Raw genomic sequence first — 20,736 nt, 5'->3', positions numbered from 1 at the left:
GAATGTGCTCTTAACAAAAGAACTTTATTATAGAGCCTTTTGCAATGAAAATATGTTACACTGCTATTTTTCATGCATGATAATCAACACAAAAATGATAATAGCCAAACTCAAAACTGTTTTAATATAATGTACTCAACTTCTGTATTACAGTTACATTACATATCTGTTTCAGTACACTTCTGTGAGATGCAAATTCTTTTTTTAAGTCAAATAACATAAAACATATGAGTAAGTTAGTAAATTTTATAACTTACCAGACATATTAGCACCTGCCATAACTCCGGTAACTCCACTAAAAAAAACAGCAAACACAGCTGCAAAACTAGTGGAACTTCCCGTTGTATAATCAATGGTATAGTTACCTGTAGGCAAAATAAAATCCAAATTCACACTTACTGTTCCAAGCTAAGTAATGAACAATATTTGTGAGACCTGAAAACTCAATTCTCAATATTTTGCATGCTATAACCTATATTTCTTAAATTAAAACCCTTAGGTTTTTTTATAATAATGCAAAACTGTATAATGTTTTAAAATGAAAGAAACAAATTTTTTTATATAGCCTTTAAACTAAGCATTTTTAATTTATCTAGTAGACAAAAATATTTTAAATTTCAATACATGACATTAAGAATCCATGTTAATTAACTTCCAGTAAAATCTTTAATAATCATTTCATTAAAACATTTTAATAATTATTTTGGAACATAAATTTAACAGTTAAAACAAAATGATGCAAATTTCAACTTCATTTTAAGATTTAATTGATATAACTTGCAGAATACTAATGGCTGTTTGAAACTCCCAACATGCTATTGAGTGTCTAACTAATATTGCACCACTGCAAAAGTATCAGTTTTTCATATTTTCTTGTGAATACCAATGGTCCAAACATCAATAGTATACTAACTTTGAAAATACATGTTATCATATATTTTGTCAGTTGCCCTTACATGTTATAAGTTTAAAGAGGATAAGTAAAATATCCTTTTTACAGTAACAAGACATATAAATTCCATAATGGCCCTATGAAATTTTAACAAATCATTTACTCACTCCAAATATTATTTGTAAAGGTTTCCCAACTAAAGCCAGTATAATAGGCTTCAGAGATGTTCAAGTTATGCATGTACTCATTTTCTTTTGGAAGAGAAAACTTCCAGGTTTTACTGCCAAAAAACTGACTATCACAGATACAGCACTGATGAGGACAATAATGAAGATGACCAATGATGTCCTAGCAAACATAGAAGCTCCAACCAAGCACACTACAAGATTGAAGATATTTAATACAGTGCCATACAGGAAGTTCCACCAGTAGCCAACATGCAATATGGATGCAATGCTTCCTAAAGAGATACATCAAATTATTATTTATCATCATAAAGGTGAGATTCTTTGTCTGTATTTAATGCTTGTATTTCCTGATTAAAGACACAGTTAATTAAAAAAAAACAATATCTAGAGATTACATAAAAGTTGTTTAATTTTTAATATGCAATAAGTATTTCATTAGTTACTATGTGCTTTCCTGTGAGATACCACAATTATTTTTTTTTAATCTCTGTTTCTGGGCTCTGTCATTTGGCTGACCCTGTAGCCATCATTTAATCATAAAACTATATATACTATAACTTTAAATGCAATTTGTTTTATCTCCATGAAGTTTGGCAAGCTTTTAGTATACATTACTAGTCTAATACAATAAAACACCAGATCTTTTAATAAATTTATGAAGTTTTTACTGAGTTAGTGTAAGTGCAAGGTATTTTCATATTATGAACAAAACAATTTATCATTTTAGTTTCCCTATTTCAATTACATAAACTCTAGAACCTCTGAACTGAACATCAGATATATCTTATGTTTCCCACTCTAACACTACCATATATGTGCTTGGTCGGTTTGACTGACTTTGTAACAATCACATAAAAAAATTACCCTATTCACTTCCAGGATGAGTGCATATCGGAATAGACTTACATATTTATTCTTAAACCCAAACCTAATATGTTTTGAAATTCTTGATCATTTAGACTTGCAGCAGCATTCAAAGTATAACAAAAGCAAACCTCACATCTTTGCAGCTGTATGTAAATAGAAGCAAGTTGCTCACATCTACAGTCAAGTACATGCTATTAGGTATTTTTAATTGAGCTTAATAAATTTCCAACTTTTATATTTTAGTTATCTGCATTATAATAAATATAAAATATCCATAAAAACAAAATTTTAATATTTAAATGTATATCTTGCAGCTTTGTGCTATTGGAGCCTTGGTAAAGTTAAACATACTTTTTTGATTTAGTTGTTGTTAGTAGATTACTTTTAATTTTAGAACACAAAATATTAATGTGCACAAGAATACAATGTCCTATAACATTTATAATTTAACTGAATGAAAACAGAGAAGATATTTACATACTTCCTTTAAAAATTAAGAAATCACACTTAGGTGACAAAAAGTTGAATTATAAAAATACTTTGATGCCACATTTGTTAACATACATAGATAAAGTACTATAAGCTTTGAACATAACTCTTTAAAAGGTAATGATATGCTCAGACTGATATACTTGCATTCAGAAGGTTAATGAACTATTTATAAATCGTAAATTTCAGAGATAAATTTCTTTTCGTTTGTCATAGTTATGATTAAATGAAATTAACCAAATGCTAAAAACCTCATTCTAATAATCTTTTACTGAGAAATACACAAGTAATTTTTGGTTATCTGTTTAGAATAATTAACCTTGCAACAGTTTCTAAATACAAGTACAGTAACAATCACCTTAATACCAATGAAATACAAAAACTTACAAAAGAACATAAAACCACTGAAATAAAGCCGTTACTAAGAATATTAAGATTTATGAAATACATCAACCAATCACCTTATACCTCTTGAAACAGATGTATGCTACCAATCACCTTTAGGTCATTCAAATACAAACAAACACCTAAGATCCGTGAAATATAAGCAAGTTACTAAACACCACAAAACCAGAAGTAGAATAGACTTCTCTCCGCCTTTCCTATATGAAAGTCTGTAAGTATTAATAATCACATTTTAATTAGCTAAACTTATGAATGGCAAAATTATTTCACAAAAATATAGGCCAACTAGTAACAATTCAACAAAGGTGACAAAAGCAATATTTAAAGGTACTAAATTGAACTACAACTGTTGATAATTCTGTTTATGCTTGCAGAAATCTTGCAATAATATAATTTGGGAAAATGGATGTTTGTCTGACAAGGTTGCAGATAGCTCAACTAATTGTTTCATCTAGCCATCTCTATACAGATCTATCCAGGATATGTTCATTCAGTTAGTTAAAATACAATGTTTTTAAATGTGCAAATACTGAAAATTCTGTTTACAAGAAGATTTGTAAAAAGTTTTTCCAATATGTTTGTTTATTGTTAAACACAAAGCTATACAATGGGCTATCTGTGGTGTGGTCACCACAAATAAAAAAAACAACTCAGTCCTAGTATTAAAATTTCCAATATCAATTTGATTGTCCTTAGATTTAGACTGTGGCCTGAAATATGCTGTATATTTCGTTCAATTTTTAAAACTTCTATAAACAAAATAACATCATTTAGGAAAATAAGTCTGTATTTGTTATGTATGAATATAAAAAAAATAACACAAATCAATTATATGTACACAGCAATCTAAAGATTGAATCTCACAGATACATGTTAATTTCTTGTTATGCGTGCTATATTTATTATGTATGAATCTGAAAAAAAAGAACACACAAATTATGATGTAAACATGCAAGCCAAACATTCAATCTCACAGATACATGTTAATTTCTGTGTATATGTAGTTAAAATGTAACAAAATCTTTTTTACTGCAATATTGTAAATCATAATTTTAATGTAATGATCAAATGAATTTTAAAGCCAAGTTTCAGAGTACTGTTTATGTTGTTTATGCTAATAAAATTGCATTTTACATTTAAAAAAAATGCACATGCTATAAGTATGTTTGAACATGTCTCTATTTTGAATGGGTTTGCTGTGTAATATTATAAAATTTGTGGAATGAAAACTTCCCCACTTCATTGCTGCTTCCAAATAATGCAACATTCAAGAAACATATCCAACTAGTTTCTGCCCTAAAACCCAACAAAGTAAAAACTATGACTTGCAGTAATACAAAAGAAATAGATTTATTTTAAAGCAATTGCCAAGCATGCAGTGTCAAAACTGAAAGAAGTATTATATTTCACTTTAGAAAAATATACACATCTTTATTTAAGTACAGTTAAAAGTGTTCTCCATGGAATTTCAGAATGGGGAGTGACAAAATTAATGTTAACGAAGACTGTAAAATGTTTATCTTGTTTTGAAATTATAATGTTACATTGTTAATTTTGAATCTGTTCAATGTATATACATGGCATTTAGAACTTCTTGATGGAAGTGAAAAAGAAAAAAATTGTGACACTGCAGTGTACTCCAAACAAATACTCATTTAGAGAGTGGTAAAAGACATCAGTTTTTTATCACTTTGAAAGAAGTTAAGTTTATGTAAGCTAACCTATAAAAAAATCCAATGTGTGTCATAACAATGACCTTGATTTCATAAAATAGAAGAACACATAAAGCCAAAATACATTTATCCAGATAACGTTGTTTGATTACTTTCTGCCCATTACAATTTTAGTGAGAGGGGTGCAACAGGGTCATGATCAGAGGGCTGCACTGACAATATAGCTATTTCTCAATCTCCGGGTGTTTTCACTCCTAGCCCTTCTAAGCATTGAACACTCTTGCTCCAGTCTTTTATAACCCACTCATATATCCTTAGCAAATCTAATTTGCAAAATTTTCCACCAGTTTCAATGCACTATCTAAATACTGTATATAAGCACCTCATTCAAATAATGTAATCCCTTTTTCAGGCATAAAATTGCTCTTACTTATTTCCCTGCTGATTTCTCCAAGCCCGTTCCCTTGGTTGTGGTTTTGCTAGGTAGCAGATAGGGACAGTGGGAATGTTGTTAATCCATTCATGCACATCAATAATTAGATGACAAGGCATTTGGTTACCTTAAGAGAGGCAATGGAGGTAAGTATTATTGTAAATACATTTTCAATTTAGAAGATGTTAACTTCAAAACATACTTACAATCTGTTGACACAATAGCTATAATCCCACGCAGACATGATCCATACAGAAAGAATCTCTATAGAACAGGAATGTACCAAGATAAAGATGGTACAAGAGTGGAGGAACCACACAACACCCAGAACAGGTATGTTCTATGTCTGGAACCTAGTTCCTGTATCAAATGTGAAATAGAATAAGAATAATCATCAGTATAGGTCAGGCCAAACCAAAAAGCAAAGGTTCAACAACACAAGGTTGAAATTAAGGGGTCATGGTACATACATCTTATATTGGTGGCTAAGGCTATTGGACTGCAATGTTATGTATATATTATGTTTAATTAGATCTCAACCTGTAGACAAGTGATACATTTCAAATCATCAGAAATAATGATGAGAAAGTAAACAACTCTGAAGTAAACAAACTTTCTTCTCCACCTGAAGAAGTCCAAAAGCAACACCCCAGCTTCAAATATTGTGATCATATAAGCTGTATTCAATACAAGGAACAGAACTCATCCATTTTGAAATTATGAACATCATTCTCTCTCTCAACCAAGTGGGCAATGAGTACAGCATTTGCCCCTGGAATTATGGAGAAGGCATGGAACCTGTGCTTAACCCTTGCTTTACTCATGATAGTTCATGAGTGGCAGTCCATGATAATATGGTAACACCATATGATACATATCCATCTGGGAAACATTACAAAGACTGGGATTCAGTGAAAATAGTGACCCTAGAAATAAAAGCAAGTTTATGATTGAGTAATATACTCAATTTCTAATTAAAATATAACAAATGTAATCAAAATACCTACAGTGGGTAGTTGAAAACCCTCAAAAGCAGAAACAGCCAGAAACAAGTAATGGCATAGGAAAGTATTAGAGTAGCTCACATACCAGCCAACACAATTCCTTCCATAGGGCAATTCAACCAGGAAGCTATTGACATAGAGATATGCAAAAATTCCTCTCATGTAACAATAATCCATTAAAGGCCATGTGAATCAATTTGCAAAGCCATCTTGTTGTATAATGGAAGATAAGCCTCAGGATATTCAAGGATCCAATGAATAAACAACTGGATCCTAGTACCTCAAAATGAGTTAGTATGAGCCACATAACACTTGAGGGCCCTGATAAGACATAACAAATGATCAGCATCAGATCAATCACAAATATTAGAAATGGCAGGCAAATGGATTGGAGAGAAGAATCTTTTCTCTTCCCTGGCTATGAAAGTGTTGGGAAGAAAAGACCTATCAGAGTAAAGTAAGACAAAAGTGGAATGATGAAACATCTGATGCACACGGATTGCAAAGAAATCCAACCAACAATGTCCACAAGCCAACAAAAGAAAAATACTATTTAACAGAAAAGTGAAACAAAGAACCTGAAGCTAAAGGCTCAAAAGAAGGATGTGAAAACACATGTAAAACAACTTTAAACATCCCACTGTGGTAACTGAATAGGTTGTTTGGGCCAAAGAATATGAAAGGATTCAAACAGACATGATAGTCCTGGAGAGTCAAAAAAACTTCTGATATTTGGAAATACCAAAAAATAGTGGATAAGAATACTTCATATAAATCCATCATAGATGAAGCAAGACCCCTCTCAAAAACTAAAATTATAAAACAGAATATGGTAGATAATTTAGGAAGAAGAGAGTTTAAATCACTTTTAATATACAAATGGCAATAAGTATCCCATTTTTGTTGACAAACAACCATAATTGGGCTATAGATATTTAGTTAAATAAAGAGACACCTCAGAAGTTATACCCCTTTGTCGAGGAAAGGATCACATAAATTACAGGTAAAAAGAGTGAGCTTCTGAACATACAAGTGGGAAATATCTGATCAAGGTTCTCAACAGACAGCCAAAGTAAACATTCCTGCAGATATCAAAGCAGTGAAAACCATGTTTGAGTTGGACAATATGGTGCAACCAAAAGAACTGAACAGGAAGCAGATTAAACTAAAATCAGGATCTGGGGCAATAGCTGAATCAGGGTAAAGAAATACAGATGTAAATATGTCCAGTCTTGATTGAATGTGTCTACTGCTAATTCTTGACAATGAGGTATTGGAGACCAAAACAACTGCAGCTGAGAATTCCAGTGAGTCACAAAAGCATCAACTATTAGAAACCTGAAATGAGAGTAAATCCACTTAAAACCTCTTAATGTAATATCCACTGTATTCAAAGGATCCAGTTGGGTCAAGACAAGTGATATGCAATTAAATACATCACTCCTGGATCATAACATGCTAGAGACTGACATAATGGAAATGAGCCTGGTAGAGAAGATCTTGAATATATGTACCTACTTGACAAAAGTCTGAGATAACACTATAGAACTGTTGGAAATGATCATGACAGTTTTGCTCTTCAAGAGAGGCAGATCTTAAACCATTGCCCAGTGAACAGGAAAAATTAAAGAACATTATTATGAAGAGTAGAATTAACTTCTGTGCAAATACCCTGAAACTCCTGACCTGGAAGATAAGCTCCCCATTACTGAAGATATGCTTCTCTGAATAGATGGATCTCAGGAAAGGTGGTAGAACAGGTACCCCAATGGTAATGATGTTCTGATCCAACCATCATTCACAATCAACAATGTTGCTCTTAAAACAGGATACAAAAGTTTAAAATATGTCATCCTTTGGTCACACAACAACTACTGAAAAAATATCCTATGTGCTCTTTCCAAATGAATGATATTCTTGAGGGATATCCACATCCCCATAAAAAGAAAGAGATCCACACAGTAGGAAATGGAGACACAAGTAAAACCTTACTGTTCTTTCAGTGGCTTGAAATTTGATGAGGTTTGGTTGAGCATGACTTCAGTATTGAAAAGCGCAACCAGAAGGATGAGCTACTGCATTGGTGATAGAATTATTTTCTCTAGTCTCAAAGAAAGCCCAAGTTTGTGGCTTCTAAAGGAAGATCTGAGAATGTTGTTCTACTAATTGACAAGATGGTGCTACAAGGAACAAGTCATTCATATAATGCTGTATGTTTTGGGGGATCTCCTTGATTGATTCTACTTTTTCCATGCTGGGAGAAAGGATGGTAAGTGACTACATTGGAACATATGATCGCTTTAAACACATCACAGTTTTCTTGGATTTGTCTTGCTCTCATGTTTTACCTGTAAAGCATTTTTCCTTTTTTTTTTAGTAAACCTAAAACATTTTCAAATTCATGTGTTGTTGCAAATGATTAATTTATTCTTCAGGTGGACTGTTCCTTAGCTTCTTTTCTTTTACTTCTAAAGTTTATATTATATATGCCTGACTGAATTACAGTATTACACAATTGTGTAACCGTATTTGTATATGCTTATTTGATACATTAGATGTATTTTAAATTTTGTTTCTTAATTTAATATTAATTTTACTTTTCATATCTTTATTAATTTTCTTTGACTTATACCTCTGTCAGATTGTCTTCTTCAATTATTTCTTTGGTTTCCTGGCTGGTTTCTTGTTAGGATTTATTACGTAGAAGTGTTAATTTATCATTTTCTTTCCTCAGGGAGTTATGGAATTCCTTTTTTTGTGTCCCATATTATTTGCTGTAGTTCCAGAGACATTAGAGTCACAAATTGGTACAACCTATTACATTCTTCTTTATCATTGTTGACTTCTTGCCTTTCTTCAGTATAAAGTAATAATTTGGGAGTGTTAGTCCATTGTGTTTCCAACATCTAATGCAGTTCCCAGGCCTATCAATCCCCATAATAGTCTATCCTTATGCTAGAAGAGAATCTAAATTCTTCCCATCTGGTCCTGGATTATTTGTACAAGCCACCTCAGAACTTCCCAAAGAGACACCGTTGATCCACATCTCCATCTCACAGCGAATCATGTCATGGATAGCTTCAACTGAAAATGACCCCCTGATGACTTTGAGAAACATCAGATAGCAGAAGAGGTCTGGAAGGTCTCTGTAGTACAAACATTAACTCAGGAATTCATACCCATCTGTACATTTTTGTGTATGTGTGTGATTTATTAATATAAATAAAGATTTCATAGCAGAAATGCCAACCACATTCAAAATTACAATGTAAATAATGAATATTTGCAACAATCCTGTTTGTAGAAACACTTGCAGAACAATGTCAAGAAAATGTTATTACATTATCTGAATGAAGCACTTACTTGCAATAACTAGACAGAAAGCACATTGAATTTGGTGGAAATTTTTTTAAATTGGATTTTGCCAATGGCAATTTAGTAAAGTATAAAAGACTGGAAAACACATGTTCAAACCCTAGAGATCAATAAATAGCTATATTGTCATTGGAGGTATCTATGTTTTGGAAGTAAAAATATCAATTCAATTTTAAAATTAAATTGTTTCTGACTTCAGTTATTATCTGTTATGTTACCATTATTATTAATTAAAAACCCTTTTTAATCAGTGCAGACTAAATTAAGAAATCAACAAATAGTTTTCTTGTTGTCTATACATTTTATTTTATACTTTCAGTACATAGATCAGTGGTTCCCAACCTCTTTTCGCCCTGCACCCCTAAAAAAATTTTAATATGTTCTTGCACCCTCACAGTAATTATTTATTTAAGAATAAAGGTGAAGGTGGCCAAAACAAATGTTATCTCACACCCCCTGGTTGGGAACCACTACATAGACTAACAACAGTATTAGGTTATACTTTTATTGCTAAACAACATTACATAAAGGTATTGTTGGAACATAGTTTAACAAAATGTACTGGTTTTTCATAAAATCTAACTGATTTTATGAATTATTACTCTATGGAATATACCATGAATTAATTTCATAAATGAGCTTAATTTTGACTAGCTCACAAAAGAATTTACTGGCATTTGACTGCCTTAACTGTACTTTTTTGCTTCTTTGTCAGTCAAGTTGATTTCACAAAATATATATATTTCCATTAGCTATGAAATGAGAGGTTAAAGTATATTCTACAGTGGGTGTACTTGCTCTTTCATTTTATGGACTATAGGTAGTCTTTATGAAATAATTACAAGTCAAGCAGAAATCCCTTGTTAAATTGCAATGGATTATGATCAATTACTGAGATACCTTACAAATACATTATTTGATAATATTCTTAAAGTCATATTTGTTCTAAAAACAAACTATGTAGGTGTGGAGGTTGAATCAACAAGACATGACCAACTAACAATTAATTTGTTTGACAGTTCAATCATGAAAATGCAAGTCAGTCTAGCAGCTCATATTTCATTGACAGTTACATGACTGAAGTCTCTACACTGTCATAAAATTACATCATTGAGCTCAGCTTCTGTCAGTATGTGTTAAGTTAATTTGTAATATATAATATGTACATACTCTAAAACAAGTGTATTTGATATTAACTATTACTCTAAAGTCATTAAGAGCATTAATCCATGATTATGAGAAAACCCTCTTGTAGAAAAATATACATTAAAATGGCTGGTATGGGTAAAAGCTCTATGTAGAAGCGAACAATGTTCGACCTTCTTTGGTCATCGTCAGGTTGAAACATTGTTTGCTCATCTACATAGCTATCTACCAGCCATTTTTATATATAATAAGATCATTACTATATAAGTACATGATAATTATTACACAGTTCCAAATAATATTAGCATCCTGAATAATAGTACAGAGTGGACAAATTACAAATTTCTAATTTTACAGGGTGTATAATTTAGGGTTTGTTTTAACTCTGTACTTAATGTCATGCAATCTTCTGGATTGTTGGCAATTGAAAGGCAAGTAAAAATTGTGCACACAGCTTTTTTATTGAACCTTCACCTTACTGAAATAAATGCATTGTAATATTAATTTTATCAACCATTTAAGCAAACTGGTTAGTTACAGACTGATAATCTGCCAGTTTCCCTTACATTCAAACAAAATGCTTCTACTTTGAGTTTGATTAGTCCAAAGCCTATACACTGCTTTATGACATGGCCCTCAACAGGTCACAGAGTGCTATAATTATATGGCCTAGCCTGCATCTGTTTGCCTAACATGAGCAATACCAGTAGACTTCCCTGCTTTTTGGCCAAAATTTAATAATTGTACATTCCTTAACAAGTATTGTATGGAATGGAAAGTTCCTGAAAATAAATAACTGTATATGTACAATTATCTGGAACTCTATGATAATGTGTTTTTTATTACTTTTCACCACCATAAACCAAAATCTGTGAATGTAAATATATGATGAAATTTTAGGGTAAGAAATAATCATGATTTGAGTTTATTAAGAATCCCAAGTTAAAGTAAATTTTTCTAAATACTTGTGCAGGAAACCTGCATGTAATTAACGGTGTTCTTGTAAATGTCACATTGAAGACCATAAACTTGTGTTATTCCTCTACTTAAAAAACACAAACATACAATAATGGTTGTTGGTTGGTTGATTTAGTGTTTTATGGCACAAAGCAGCTTGGCTATCTGTGCCAAACATCCGGTAAAAAGTTAAAAATAAATTTAGTAAAACTCATAAAAGGAAATTAAGGTAAAACCAAACAAAGTTAAAAAAAACAAATAGCATAAAACCAATATTTACATCTAGTCTACAATGTTAAGAGAAAAACTACAGTAATTCAACCTGCAAAGGACTTTCTGTAGTGTAACTGTAATTATTATAACTCCTCAGGAAGACTAACAGATAAGTACAAAACCACCATCAGTCACCTGAAATTGGCCTTTCCAGTCCTGGTTCGAGTTATTTGGCGTTATAACCATTTTCAAAAGAAAAGTAATAAAAAATTTTAAAAGGCGTGTAGCAAAATTATAATAATAACTCACCAGGATGACTAATGGGTAGTTCAAACAGCAGCACTAGTTACCTGAAGTTGGCCTTTCCACTACTGGTTTCGAATTATTTAATGTTACAGCCAGTTTCTAATTTCAAGTCAACTAGATGAACCGTGAGTTTTAAAAGGGAGCCACATTAAAAGGTGTAATGTATAAATTAAAAAAACTTAAATGGCATTAAAAGATTAATGGTTTTAAAAACTAAAACATTACCAAGGTGGTCAGTGTCACCATCACCAATAACACTGTCTAACGTTATGGACAAACCTTGGGACAGAACATATTTAAAATAGTGCCATCGTTGAGAGTCGTAACTGCGGCAAGAAAGTAAAATGTGGCTTATTGTGATCCGAGTGTCACACAGACTACACATTGGTGCATCAGTTCCAGATAAAAGAAAATGATGAGTTAAAAACCTGTGACCAATGCATAGTCTAATTAGAGCAACTTCCTCTTTCTGATCATTCTGATAAGCAAGATGGCCAAAGTCCAATATAGGGTTTTAGTTGGTAAAGCTTGTTTTTGCGTTGCTCACTCCAAGTTAACCACCAGCTGGCACAGAGCCGAGCCTTGAATACAAGACCATAGTCCATATGCGAGACAAGCACAGCAGTGAAAGTGCCAGAGCAGATAGACTTAGCTGCAGTGTCAATAAGCTCATTCCTGCAAATACCAACATGGCCTGGTATCCAAAGAAACTAGATAGAAGTAGATGTTATATATATGTAAAATGGCTCGTTTGGATTGAGAAAATATTTTCGTAGAGGGCGAACAACGTTTCAACCTTCTTCAGCCATCATCAGGTTCACAAAGAAAGAAAGAGGTAACTGACCAGAAGCTGATCACATGTTTGAAAGGGGTTGTGTAACTGAGTGTCGGAATGTAGAGGGGGTGGCTTAGATGTTTGAATATATAATTTTATATTATTTATTATACTATTTTTAATATAGGTATAAAGGTGTTCCTTTGTATTGGTTTATTCTGGGTTTAAGTTGTTGTATAAGCAAGGCTTCTTTAATTTTGCATTTGTTTATGTTTGTTTCTTTATTTAGTAGTTGAGTGTTTTCTATGGTTATGTTGTGTTTATTTGACTTGCAGCTTTCAAAAACCTGTGAAGGTGACTTTTTATATTCTTTGAAACATACTCTTATCCACAATAAATATATTTGCTGTTTTTCTAATATTAGGAATATTAGGAACAAAAAATATTTCAGAACTCTAGTCGAAAAGATAGATTATGAAGTAATTAGAATTGATGAAAGTTGGTTAGTTTGGTTTGTTTTTTTAACTGTGCTTAAAGCTACACAAGGGCTATCTGTGCTAGCCATCCATAATTCAGCAGTCTAAGACTAGAGGAAAGACAGCTAGTCATCACCACTCACCACCAACTCTTGGGCTACTCTTTTACCAATGAATAGTGAGATTGACTATGACATAATAATACCCCAAGGCTGAAAGGGTGAGCATGTCTGGTGTGATGGGGATTTGAACCTGCAACCCTGAAATTTTGCTATCCTTTTTTCAAAGCTGGAGTGGAGTGGCTCTTAAAATAAGGAATCAAAACTGCAAACTGAAATATTAAACTCATACAATTCAGTCTGAGTTGGTAACAATTAGAAGTTTTCACCAAAGGTGAAAAGTTTAACTGGTTATTTCTAAAGGCCACCTGTTCAAATTTTAGAATATTATTATAATACTAAGGTTAGGTACATAACATCTGAATGTCCCAGGCCTATTTATTCCAACATCATCAACCCTGCTTACTGTACTGACCATGATTACATGCTATTGTTTGATACTACAACTTTCATTATAACAAGCTTGTGCACAGAACGACAAAGTTAATTTTTGACCATATTTTAAGATATCTTTCATAGACTTTCCACCATATATGAACACTGACTCCTTTGACCTTTTAAAAGGACAAAGACACAATAACTATAATGGAGCTGCATCAGGAGCCTTAACAAATTGCAACTAAATAGAACTGCAGAAATTTGAATTTGTTCATCCACCTTTCTTATGAACACAATTACTGATTTTGAAATGTGTGATTGTAAGGTTGTGAATGTTTGGCTTCAAGCCTTTGTAAACTTAAATTTTTTGTTTATTATATTACTGATGGTACCAGGAGAAGCTTAGCATCAATGCAAATAGATTTTTGGATTAAAGGGCTCTCTTTTCAGTTGGTATTCTTCTGAATTATTTTAGGGTGTAATTTCAGTCTGTTGGTGTTTCAAGTACTCTGTTTTGTAAATTTTTCACTTTAAAAAACACAACTGAATAACCTTTTCCTTTACATGTTCATTTTATGGCTCGATACTGCCTTAATCTTCATACATGAATATTCTTCCTTAAAAGAAACTGTGACATATGCCACCAGTAGTAAGTACATCCTGTGGCATGTATATGCACTATTAAAATGTAAGAAAATTAATATGAACTAAATATGTATGTATTAAACATGATGTCTGTGGTGCCACATCATGCATCTTCAACTACACATTACTACATTTGTATATAAAATTTAATGAAATTACTATTATCAATTACATTTTAACTTCAAGTTTTATATTACCTAAGTTTTATTCCTTTATTTTATAAAGAAACATTTAAAACAGTAACTAAAACTGTAGGTTTTGCTGTCACGCTGTCAATTTGCAGTAACAAGTCTAAACTTTATGAGCTATTATACATGATACTGTGAGAATACAATAAGACTGTCAGCATACAAGGTCAAATTACAATTCCATCTGTCTTTCATTAGCATCTGAAAAAATTTTCCAAGAATTTCTCAATGAGGTTTTACATTCTAATATTTCTATGCATAAGGTCAGCCATACTCACTTGCAAAGTCAAAGCTGTGTTGCTAGGTGATAGTTTGAAGTTAAATGACATGCTTATAACCAATAAAGAGTAAATTTTGCATTATTCAGTTATAGCCTAAAGAAACAATCAGTGTATGAATCTGTAGTATGAAATAGGAAAAATATAACCAAATTCCACCGTTCTCTTGAAGTGTACCTAGTGCTTTGCAAGTGTTTCTAACCTTATACATATGTTTGCTAATCATTTAAACTGCATTTAGGTTTTATGTTTATATTTTAATTAATTACTTATTATTTGTCATTATAAATGCATATTTGAAAATTTTATGATTCTTTACATTTAACTTGATATAGTTTGATTTGGGGAAATGTCTAAGCAAGATGGCATCATTCTCATGTGCAAACATTAGTGAAGAGTTTGTGGATGATCTTTACTCTGTAATAACTATAATAACTGTAAGGTTACATTGACAGGAACACATTGCCACATCTGCATCAAGAATAAAAAACAAATAAATGGAAAGGAAAATTAAACAAACTATGAGTGAAAAATAAAGGTGTGAAATTATACATATAAGAAAAAACATGTCTATTCTTCTGCATTTTTACAGAATTGAAAGGTATGTATTTCCATTTGTTATTTTCAAACATTTTATTATGCTGTATGTTGATGATAACAGATAGTTAAAGAATAAAATATACATATTTGCCTTAAAAACATTTAATATTCATGTAGGAGGTTCTAGATATTATGCAAATGAAATCTGAAAATAAGATAATAGTATTTTTATACTCAAATGAAAATCACATTGTCTATGAGCTAGTCTGAGTCTGAGAGCAAATAACTACATTAAATAACAAATATTTTATTATAAATACTACAAAAATCAAAACTTATTATTCTAAAACTACATAATCTTAGGATCATGTAAGACAAATTTAAAACTATTTCATCAACTATTTTCATTTTTATAAAGAACTTTCCTGAGATTTACATTACTTAGATTGTAAGTAGTTGTCATACTGATAAAGTATACACTAAACAGAAGTACTCTATGTGTTTGGCATTACAGAGCTTTTGTTCAAGTGAATAACTTTTATTTTAAGAGTTTTACATTCTTACAACTCAAGCCATGTATATTCTTACCAGATTCTCCAAAGTTATCAACAATTCCTTCAACACAACCAGACAAATACAAGGCACTTGAAAAAACGTTTGCAATAAAGAAGAGTGTTCCAATGCTGCCTCCGAATTCTGGACCCAATGCACGACTTATCATAACTGTTCAGTGTTAAGAAATTTTCACTTCTTGATGTTTCCAGACTACCTTAAATTACTCATTATTAACTGGTGATTTTCATCTATAATTTGTAATGAAAGAGAAACTGTAATCAAATATTATGATTTATCTTTTCTTTCATTTGATGGTGTATATATCTTACATGGTCTTCCTTAAAGATTCTTTTATTCTTTCCTATTTTCCACCTAACTAATATTCTATATCATCTAACCCTAGATAACAAACATTAAACTAAAAAAATTACTATGAACAGTTTGTAAAATGAAAGTAGATATTAGTTACAATGATTTCAATGTCAGAGACAAGTAGTTACAGATATAAAAAAAATTAATGTAAAACCCTCAGAAAAGGAACAAGCTAACAGAATATTATATCAAAGGATGTAGAGAGGATGTTTCTCTGAATTCAACTGTTTTATATATTTAATCCATTTACACCAACCACTTCCATTTCATTAGCATTTTACCTGTGACGAATGATATTTTTGTTTAGAGGAAAACCCACAAACTTCAAAAGAAGGATGTCAAGAGGAAATATGACAGTCACCTTGACAGTTTCTCTAACATGATAAAGGGCATGCACACTGGTTACTGATTTATTTTACGAGAAATGACCCAGCATGTACAATTTACGCCAACAAAACAAATTACATTTTCTTTAATACAGACCTTCCAAAAGATTACATTTTTTTCATATTTTCACCTCATTGTTTGATCAGAAACTACCAATATACAAATAACTTTCAAATTATAAACTTCATAATTTAAAAATGGCTTTCTAATAGGTATTCTAAAATGGTTTTCATATGAGACTCAAAATGTAAATACTTTTGAAAAGCACTATTCAAATGCACTCGAGTTTTGGATCTTGTTTGAAAACCATTACAACTTTTGTATGCGATCCTGTGTGATAACTTTTTAATCAGTTATTCTAAAAAGTATTTATATGACCCATTTATATTATTTGACCCAGTGAATCAACTGGAACAAGGTCAAGACTAGGAAACAAGCAGACACTAAACAAACTAGCAGTCTACAAATACAGTCTGCACCAATTCCACAAGTAAACTATAACCAAACATGCACCCACTACCAGAAGAACATCTTGGTTGACAAGTTCACTGAGGGACTCCCAGTGAGCTTATACAACAGCATCTGAAAGTGAAAGACATCATCACTTTCACAAGAGCTATATCTCTAACAACAAGCTTTACTTTACTTTACTTATCAGTCATGAAAGTCATCTAATGCTGTCCAGACTGAGCTCAGTAACAATGGACTGCATGACAGTATGCAGTGAAGGAAATAACAGTACCTCCACATACAAAAATAGTATTCTCTAGGTTAATCCAGACCAACTACAATGCATTTGTGTCATATAGAAGCCACATATGATAAACTGTTTCTTGTCCAAAAAATGCACTTAGCATTAACTTTGGCAGTACTCTGCCTGATAACAGAAGAAGTTCCAGTATTGCTTTATGATTATTACTATCAGATATCAAGCAGGATCATATAATGATCAAATCCATGTTAAGTGGAAGTAACCTATGAAATCTTTAACACTAGGCTTACGTTCATCAAATGGTGGCAAAAGGCAAACAGAGAGCTACCAACATACCCGAAGCATTTTTAATGATTATCTAGTCCTATGCAGTGATAGCAACTCAATAACTTGTCATATAAATATGAGAACTTCTGTGTGACCATATAGCTGATTTGATAGAGAAATAATGACTCAGCACCATATAGACAGATTATGCACGTCTAATAAAGAAATTGCTGCAAAAGCTTTCCTGAAGTACTAGGGAAGTCACCAGACATGAAATACAACAAATGCTACATGATAGTCATATTAATGATTGTCAAGAAGAAGAAAGGTAAGCCAAGGTTCTTCATGGACACTGGTTAGGTAAAAATGGTAATTTGCACTGCTTTTCTTTTCACATGGATAGATAAACATTTGAACACATTAAAAAGCTTCCACTGATTCAGTACCTTTCTGCACTCCAACAAGTGGCAAGCTGAACTGATCAAGGCTGCTTTTAGTACAGGATATACGAGGGCTGTTCAAAAATTACGCGGACTGACGTCAAAAACAAAATGTACTTTATTTAGAAGTTACAGGTCTGGGACCCCTTCAAAGTACTCTCCTCCCCAACACACACACTTATCCCAATGGTGTTTCCACTTGTTGAAACAGTCCTGGTATGCTTCTTTTGTAATGTCCTCCAGCTCCTTCATCGCATTTGCCTTAATCTCGAATCGTCTCAAATCTTCTTCCTTTCAAGGGTCTTTTGAGTTTGGGGAACAAGAAAAAATCACAAGGAGCAAGGTCAGGTGAGTAGTGGGGGTGAGGAAGAACAGTGATTGAGTGTTTGGCCAAAAACTCACGAGTTCTGAGGCACAAATTTCGCAGCAACGTGGTGCATCTTCAATTTTTTGGTCAAAATCTCATAACAAGATCCAACTGATATCCCACACTCTTCAGCAAGCTCCCTGACAGTCAGGCGTCGATTTGCCCGCACCAGGATGTTGATTTTGTCGGCGTGTGGGTCGTCAGTTGGCGTGGAAGGACATCCAGGGCGCTCATCATCTTCAATGGACTGTCGACCATCCTTAAAACGTTCATGCCACTTGAAACATGCCATACGCTTCATAGCAACATCACCGTAAGCCGTGTTAAGCATAGCAAAAGTTTCAGTTGCAGATTTTCCAAGCTTAACACAAAATTTCACAGCAAGTCGTTGCTCCTTCAGGCCATTCATTCTGAAATCCGCCAAACGAAAAAATCGCACTTCACTTAAAACCACGTAGCTAATACATAAATGAAGATATCTGCAATCGGAAATGGCGTAATCAGCTGATCTGTGTGAACCTAGCGACACCAAGCGGATTCCCCTGGAACCAACTGGAGCAATTCAAACAGTCCACGATTTTTTGAACAGACCTCTTATGTATGTATCTTGATTGGCATATTTTATTTCTATAATGACAAGTCTTGGCTCTTTCAAACACGAAAGTGTGCATTAAAAGATCGGGTCTTTTGAAGTTTTCTTATGTTCATCTTTCTTTCCATTGATTTCAAATAATTTATACATGTTTAACATCTTATTATTCTTTTCACAAATGAGTGTAATTCTTGGCAAGCAATCAGGTATTTTCATTTTTTTAATGTCAAAAGCTTTTCAACTTAAGTTTTCTGTTAGTGTTATTGACTTTTTTCCTTTTTATGTGTCAAAGGCTTATTTTGTGTATTTTAATTTTATATACATACTTTTGGGTAAGTACTGTGCTAGGCAAAGAGGGCAGCTCAGATTCATTGTTAAAGTGTAAAATCAAATATGCTAAATCAAGGATAAAGGTTTTTATTCTATTTCCTCTTCCTCTATTATCTTTTTTGTTTAGTTATCAGTTTTCTTTTTGTCTCTTTAGTTTTCTTTCTTTATCTACTTTGGTTTTACTTTTATTTATATAAATACATATTTGTGCATTACATTTTCTTCTCAAAGTTAGAGGGCATTTTTTATAATGTCCCAAATTACTTGATGTCCAACAAAGAAAATTGGATTTTTTAATGTGATATTTATACAAAAGATATTTATCAGAATTTATTTCAGTCAGTCTGACTCAAACTGACTGGTCAAGGTGATTTTCATGTTAATACTGCCTTTTTCCACCTTACAATTTTCAAATTTCATTTCCATAGCCTCAAAAACCTTCTAAATGAATATCACGTTTTTCAATAAAACTTTATATTTTGTTTAATATTTTCTCTACTCTGACATCATATGAGCTCAATCTGTTTGACCAAGCTGTAAATGACCACAAAAATATAAAAATATACTTATATTACCCTTCCTTCTTTCTAGAATGACTGCAGACTGGAATATAAAATTACTTTTATATATATTAAAATCTCCAGTCCTACATTCTTTCCACATTTAATTTTACTGTTGTATTATTCTGTGAACTGTGTATATCAGGTCTGCATAAAAAGGCTAGATTACAAAGCAGATCTCACTGAAAACCTTTTTACTTTTGTTGTTTTTAACTAACCTATCAAGTTTCTGATTTTTAAGTTGTTACTTTTATAACAATAAATAAAAAATTTACACAAAACTCTGTACTTGCATCTAGCCTCTTGTTTTGTTTTTTTCTGTGGTTCCAATAAAATTTAACTTTACATTTTTATGATAAAAGAAGTACACAATTTTTTTATTTATTTTAAATACACACTTTACAACACAATGCCCTACAACTAGCATAATCTATTTGGCTTTTTAACTAAGACAGAAATGCCTTAAGATGCCTGGTTAATGTGAACTCAAACAATGAAACTGTGGACAAGAATAATTTAAACACTGTCAACAGAACAAGAGAACCTGATTATCAGCAATCCAACAACAAATATCAGGTACAATTACTAATAATTAGTGAATGAGAGAAAATAATAGGAGGGCATGGCAAGTGGTTTTTGACTTTACACTTTATATCTCCATAAAAAAAAATAAGATTGGAAGCTGTAAAATTGGACTAATAATGCCTTAATTGTGTGATATATATTAACATCAGGATCTCATATACCAATGATGAAAAAATAATAACAACATGAGCAATTTGAAAAGAACAAGTATCATGTAATGTA

General features: G+C 32.1%; 1 protein-coding gene across 1 annotated transcript in view; it reads right to left on the bottom strand.

The window, feature by feature from the left end:
- Positions 1–1,158: 1,158 nt before the first annotated feature.
- Positions 1,159–20,736, bottom strand: part of LOC143236145 (solute carrier family 12 member 9-like) — a gene marked incomplete at its 3' end in the record, with an annotated part of 45,792 nt that continues 26,214 nt past the window's right edge. Inside the window, exons 3-4 of the mRNA XM_076474433.1 lie at positions 15,936–16,070; positions 1,159–1,352 (exon numbers count right to left, since the gene is read on the bottom strand). Coding sequence (XP_076330548.1) covers positions 1,159–1,352; positions 15,936–16,070 — 329 coding nt within the window. The remainder of the gene's footprint in view (positions 1,353–15,935; positions 16,071–20,736) is intronic.

The sequence above is a fragment of the Tachypleus tridentatus genome, chromosome 13, assembly GCF_004210375.1.
Source record: "Tachypleus tridentatus isolate NWPU-2018 chromosome 13, ASM421037v1, whole genome shotgun sequence".
In the NCBI taxonomy this organism is placed as follows: domain Eukaryota; kingdom Metazoa; phylum Arthropoda; class Merostomata; order Xiphosura; family Limulidae; genus Tachypleus; species Tachypleus tridentatus.
Note: the sequence above shows the minus strand (reverse complement) of the source record. Positions and strands in the feature narration are given on the sequence as shown.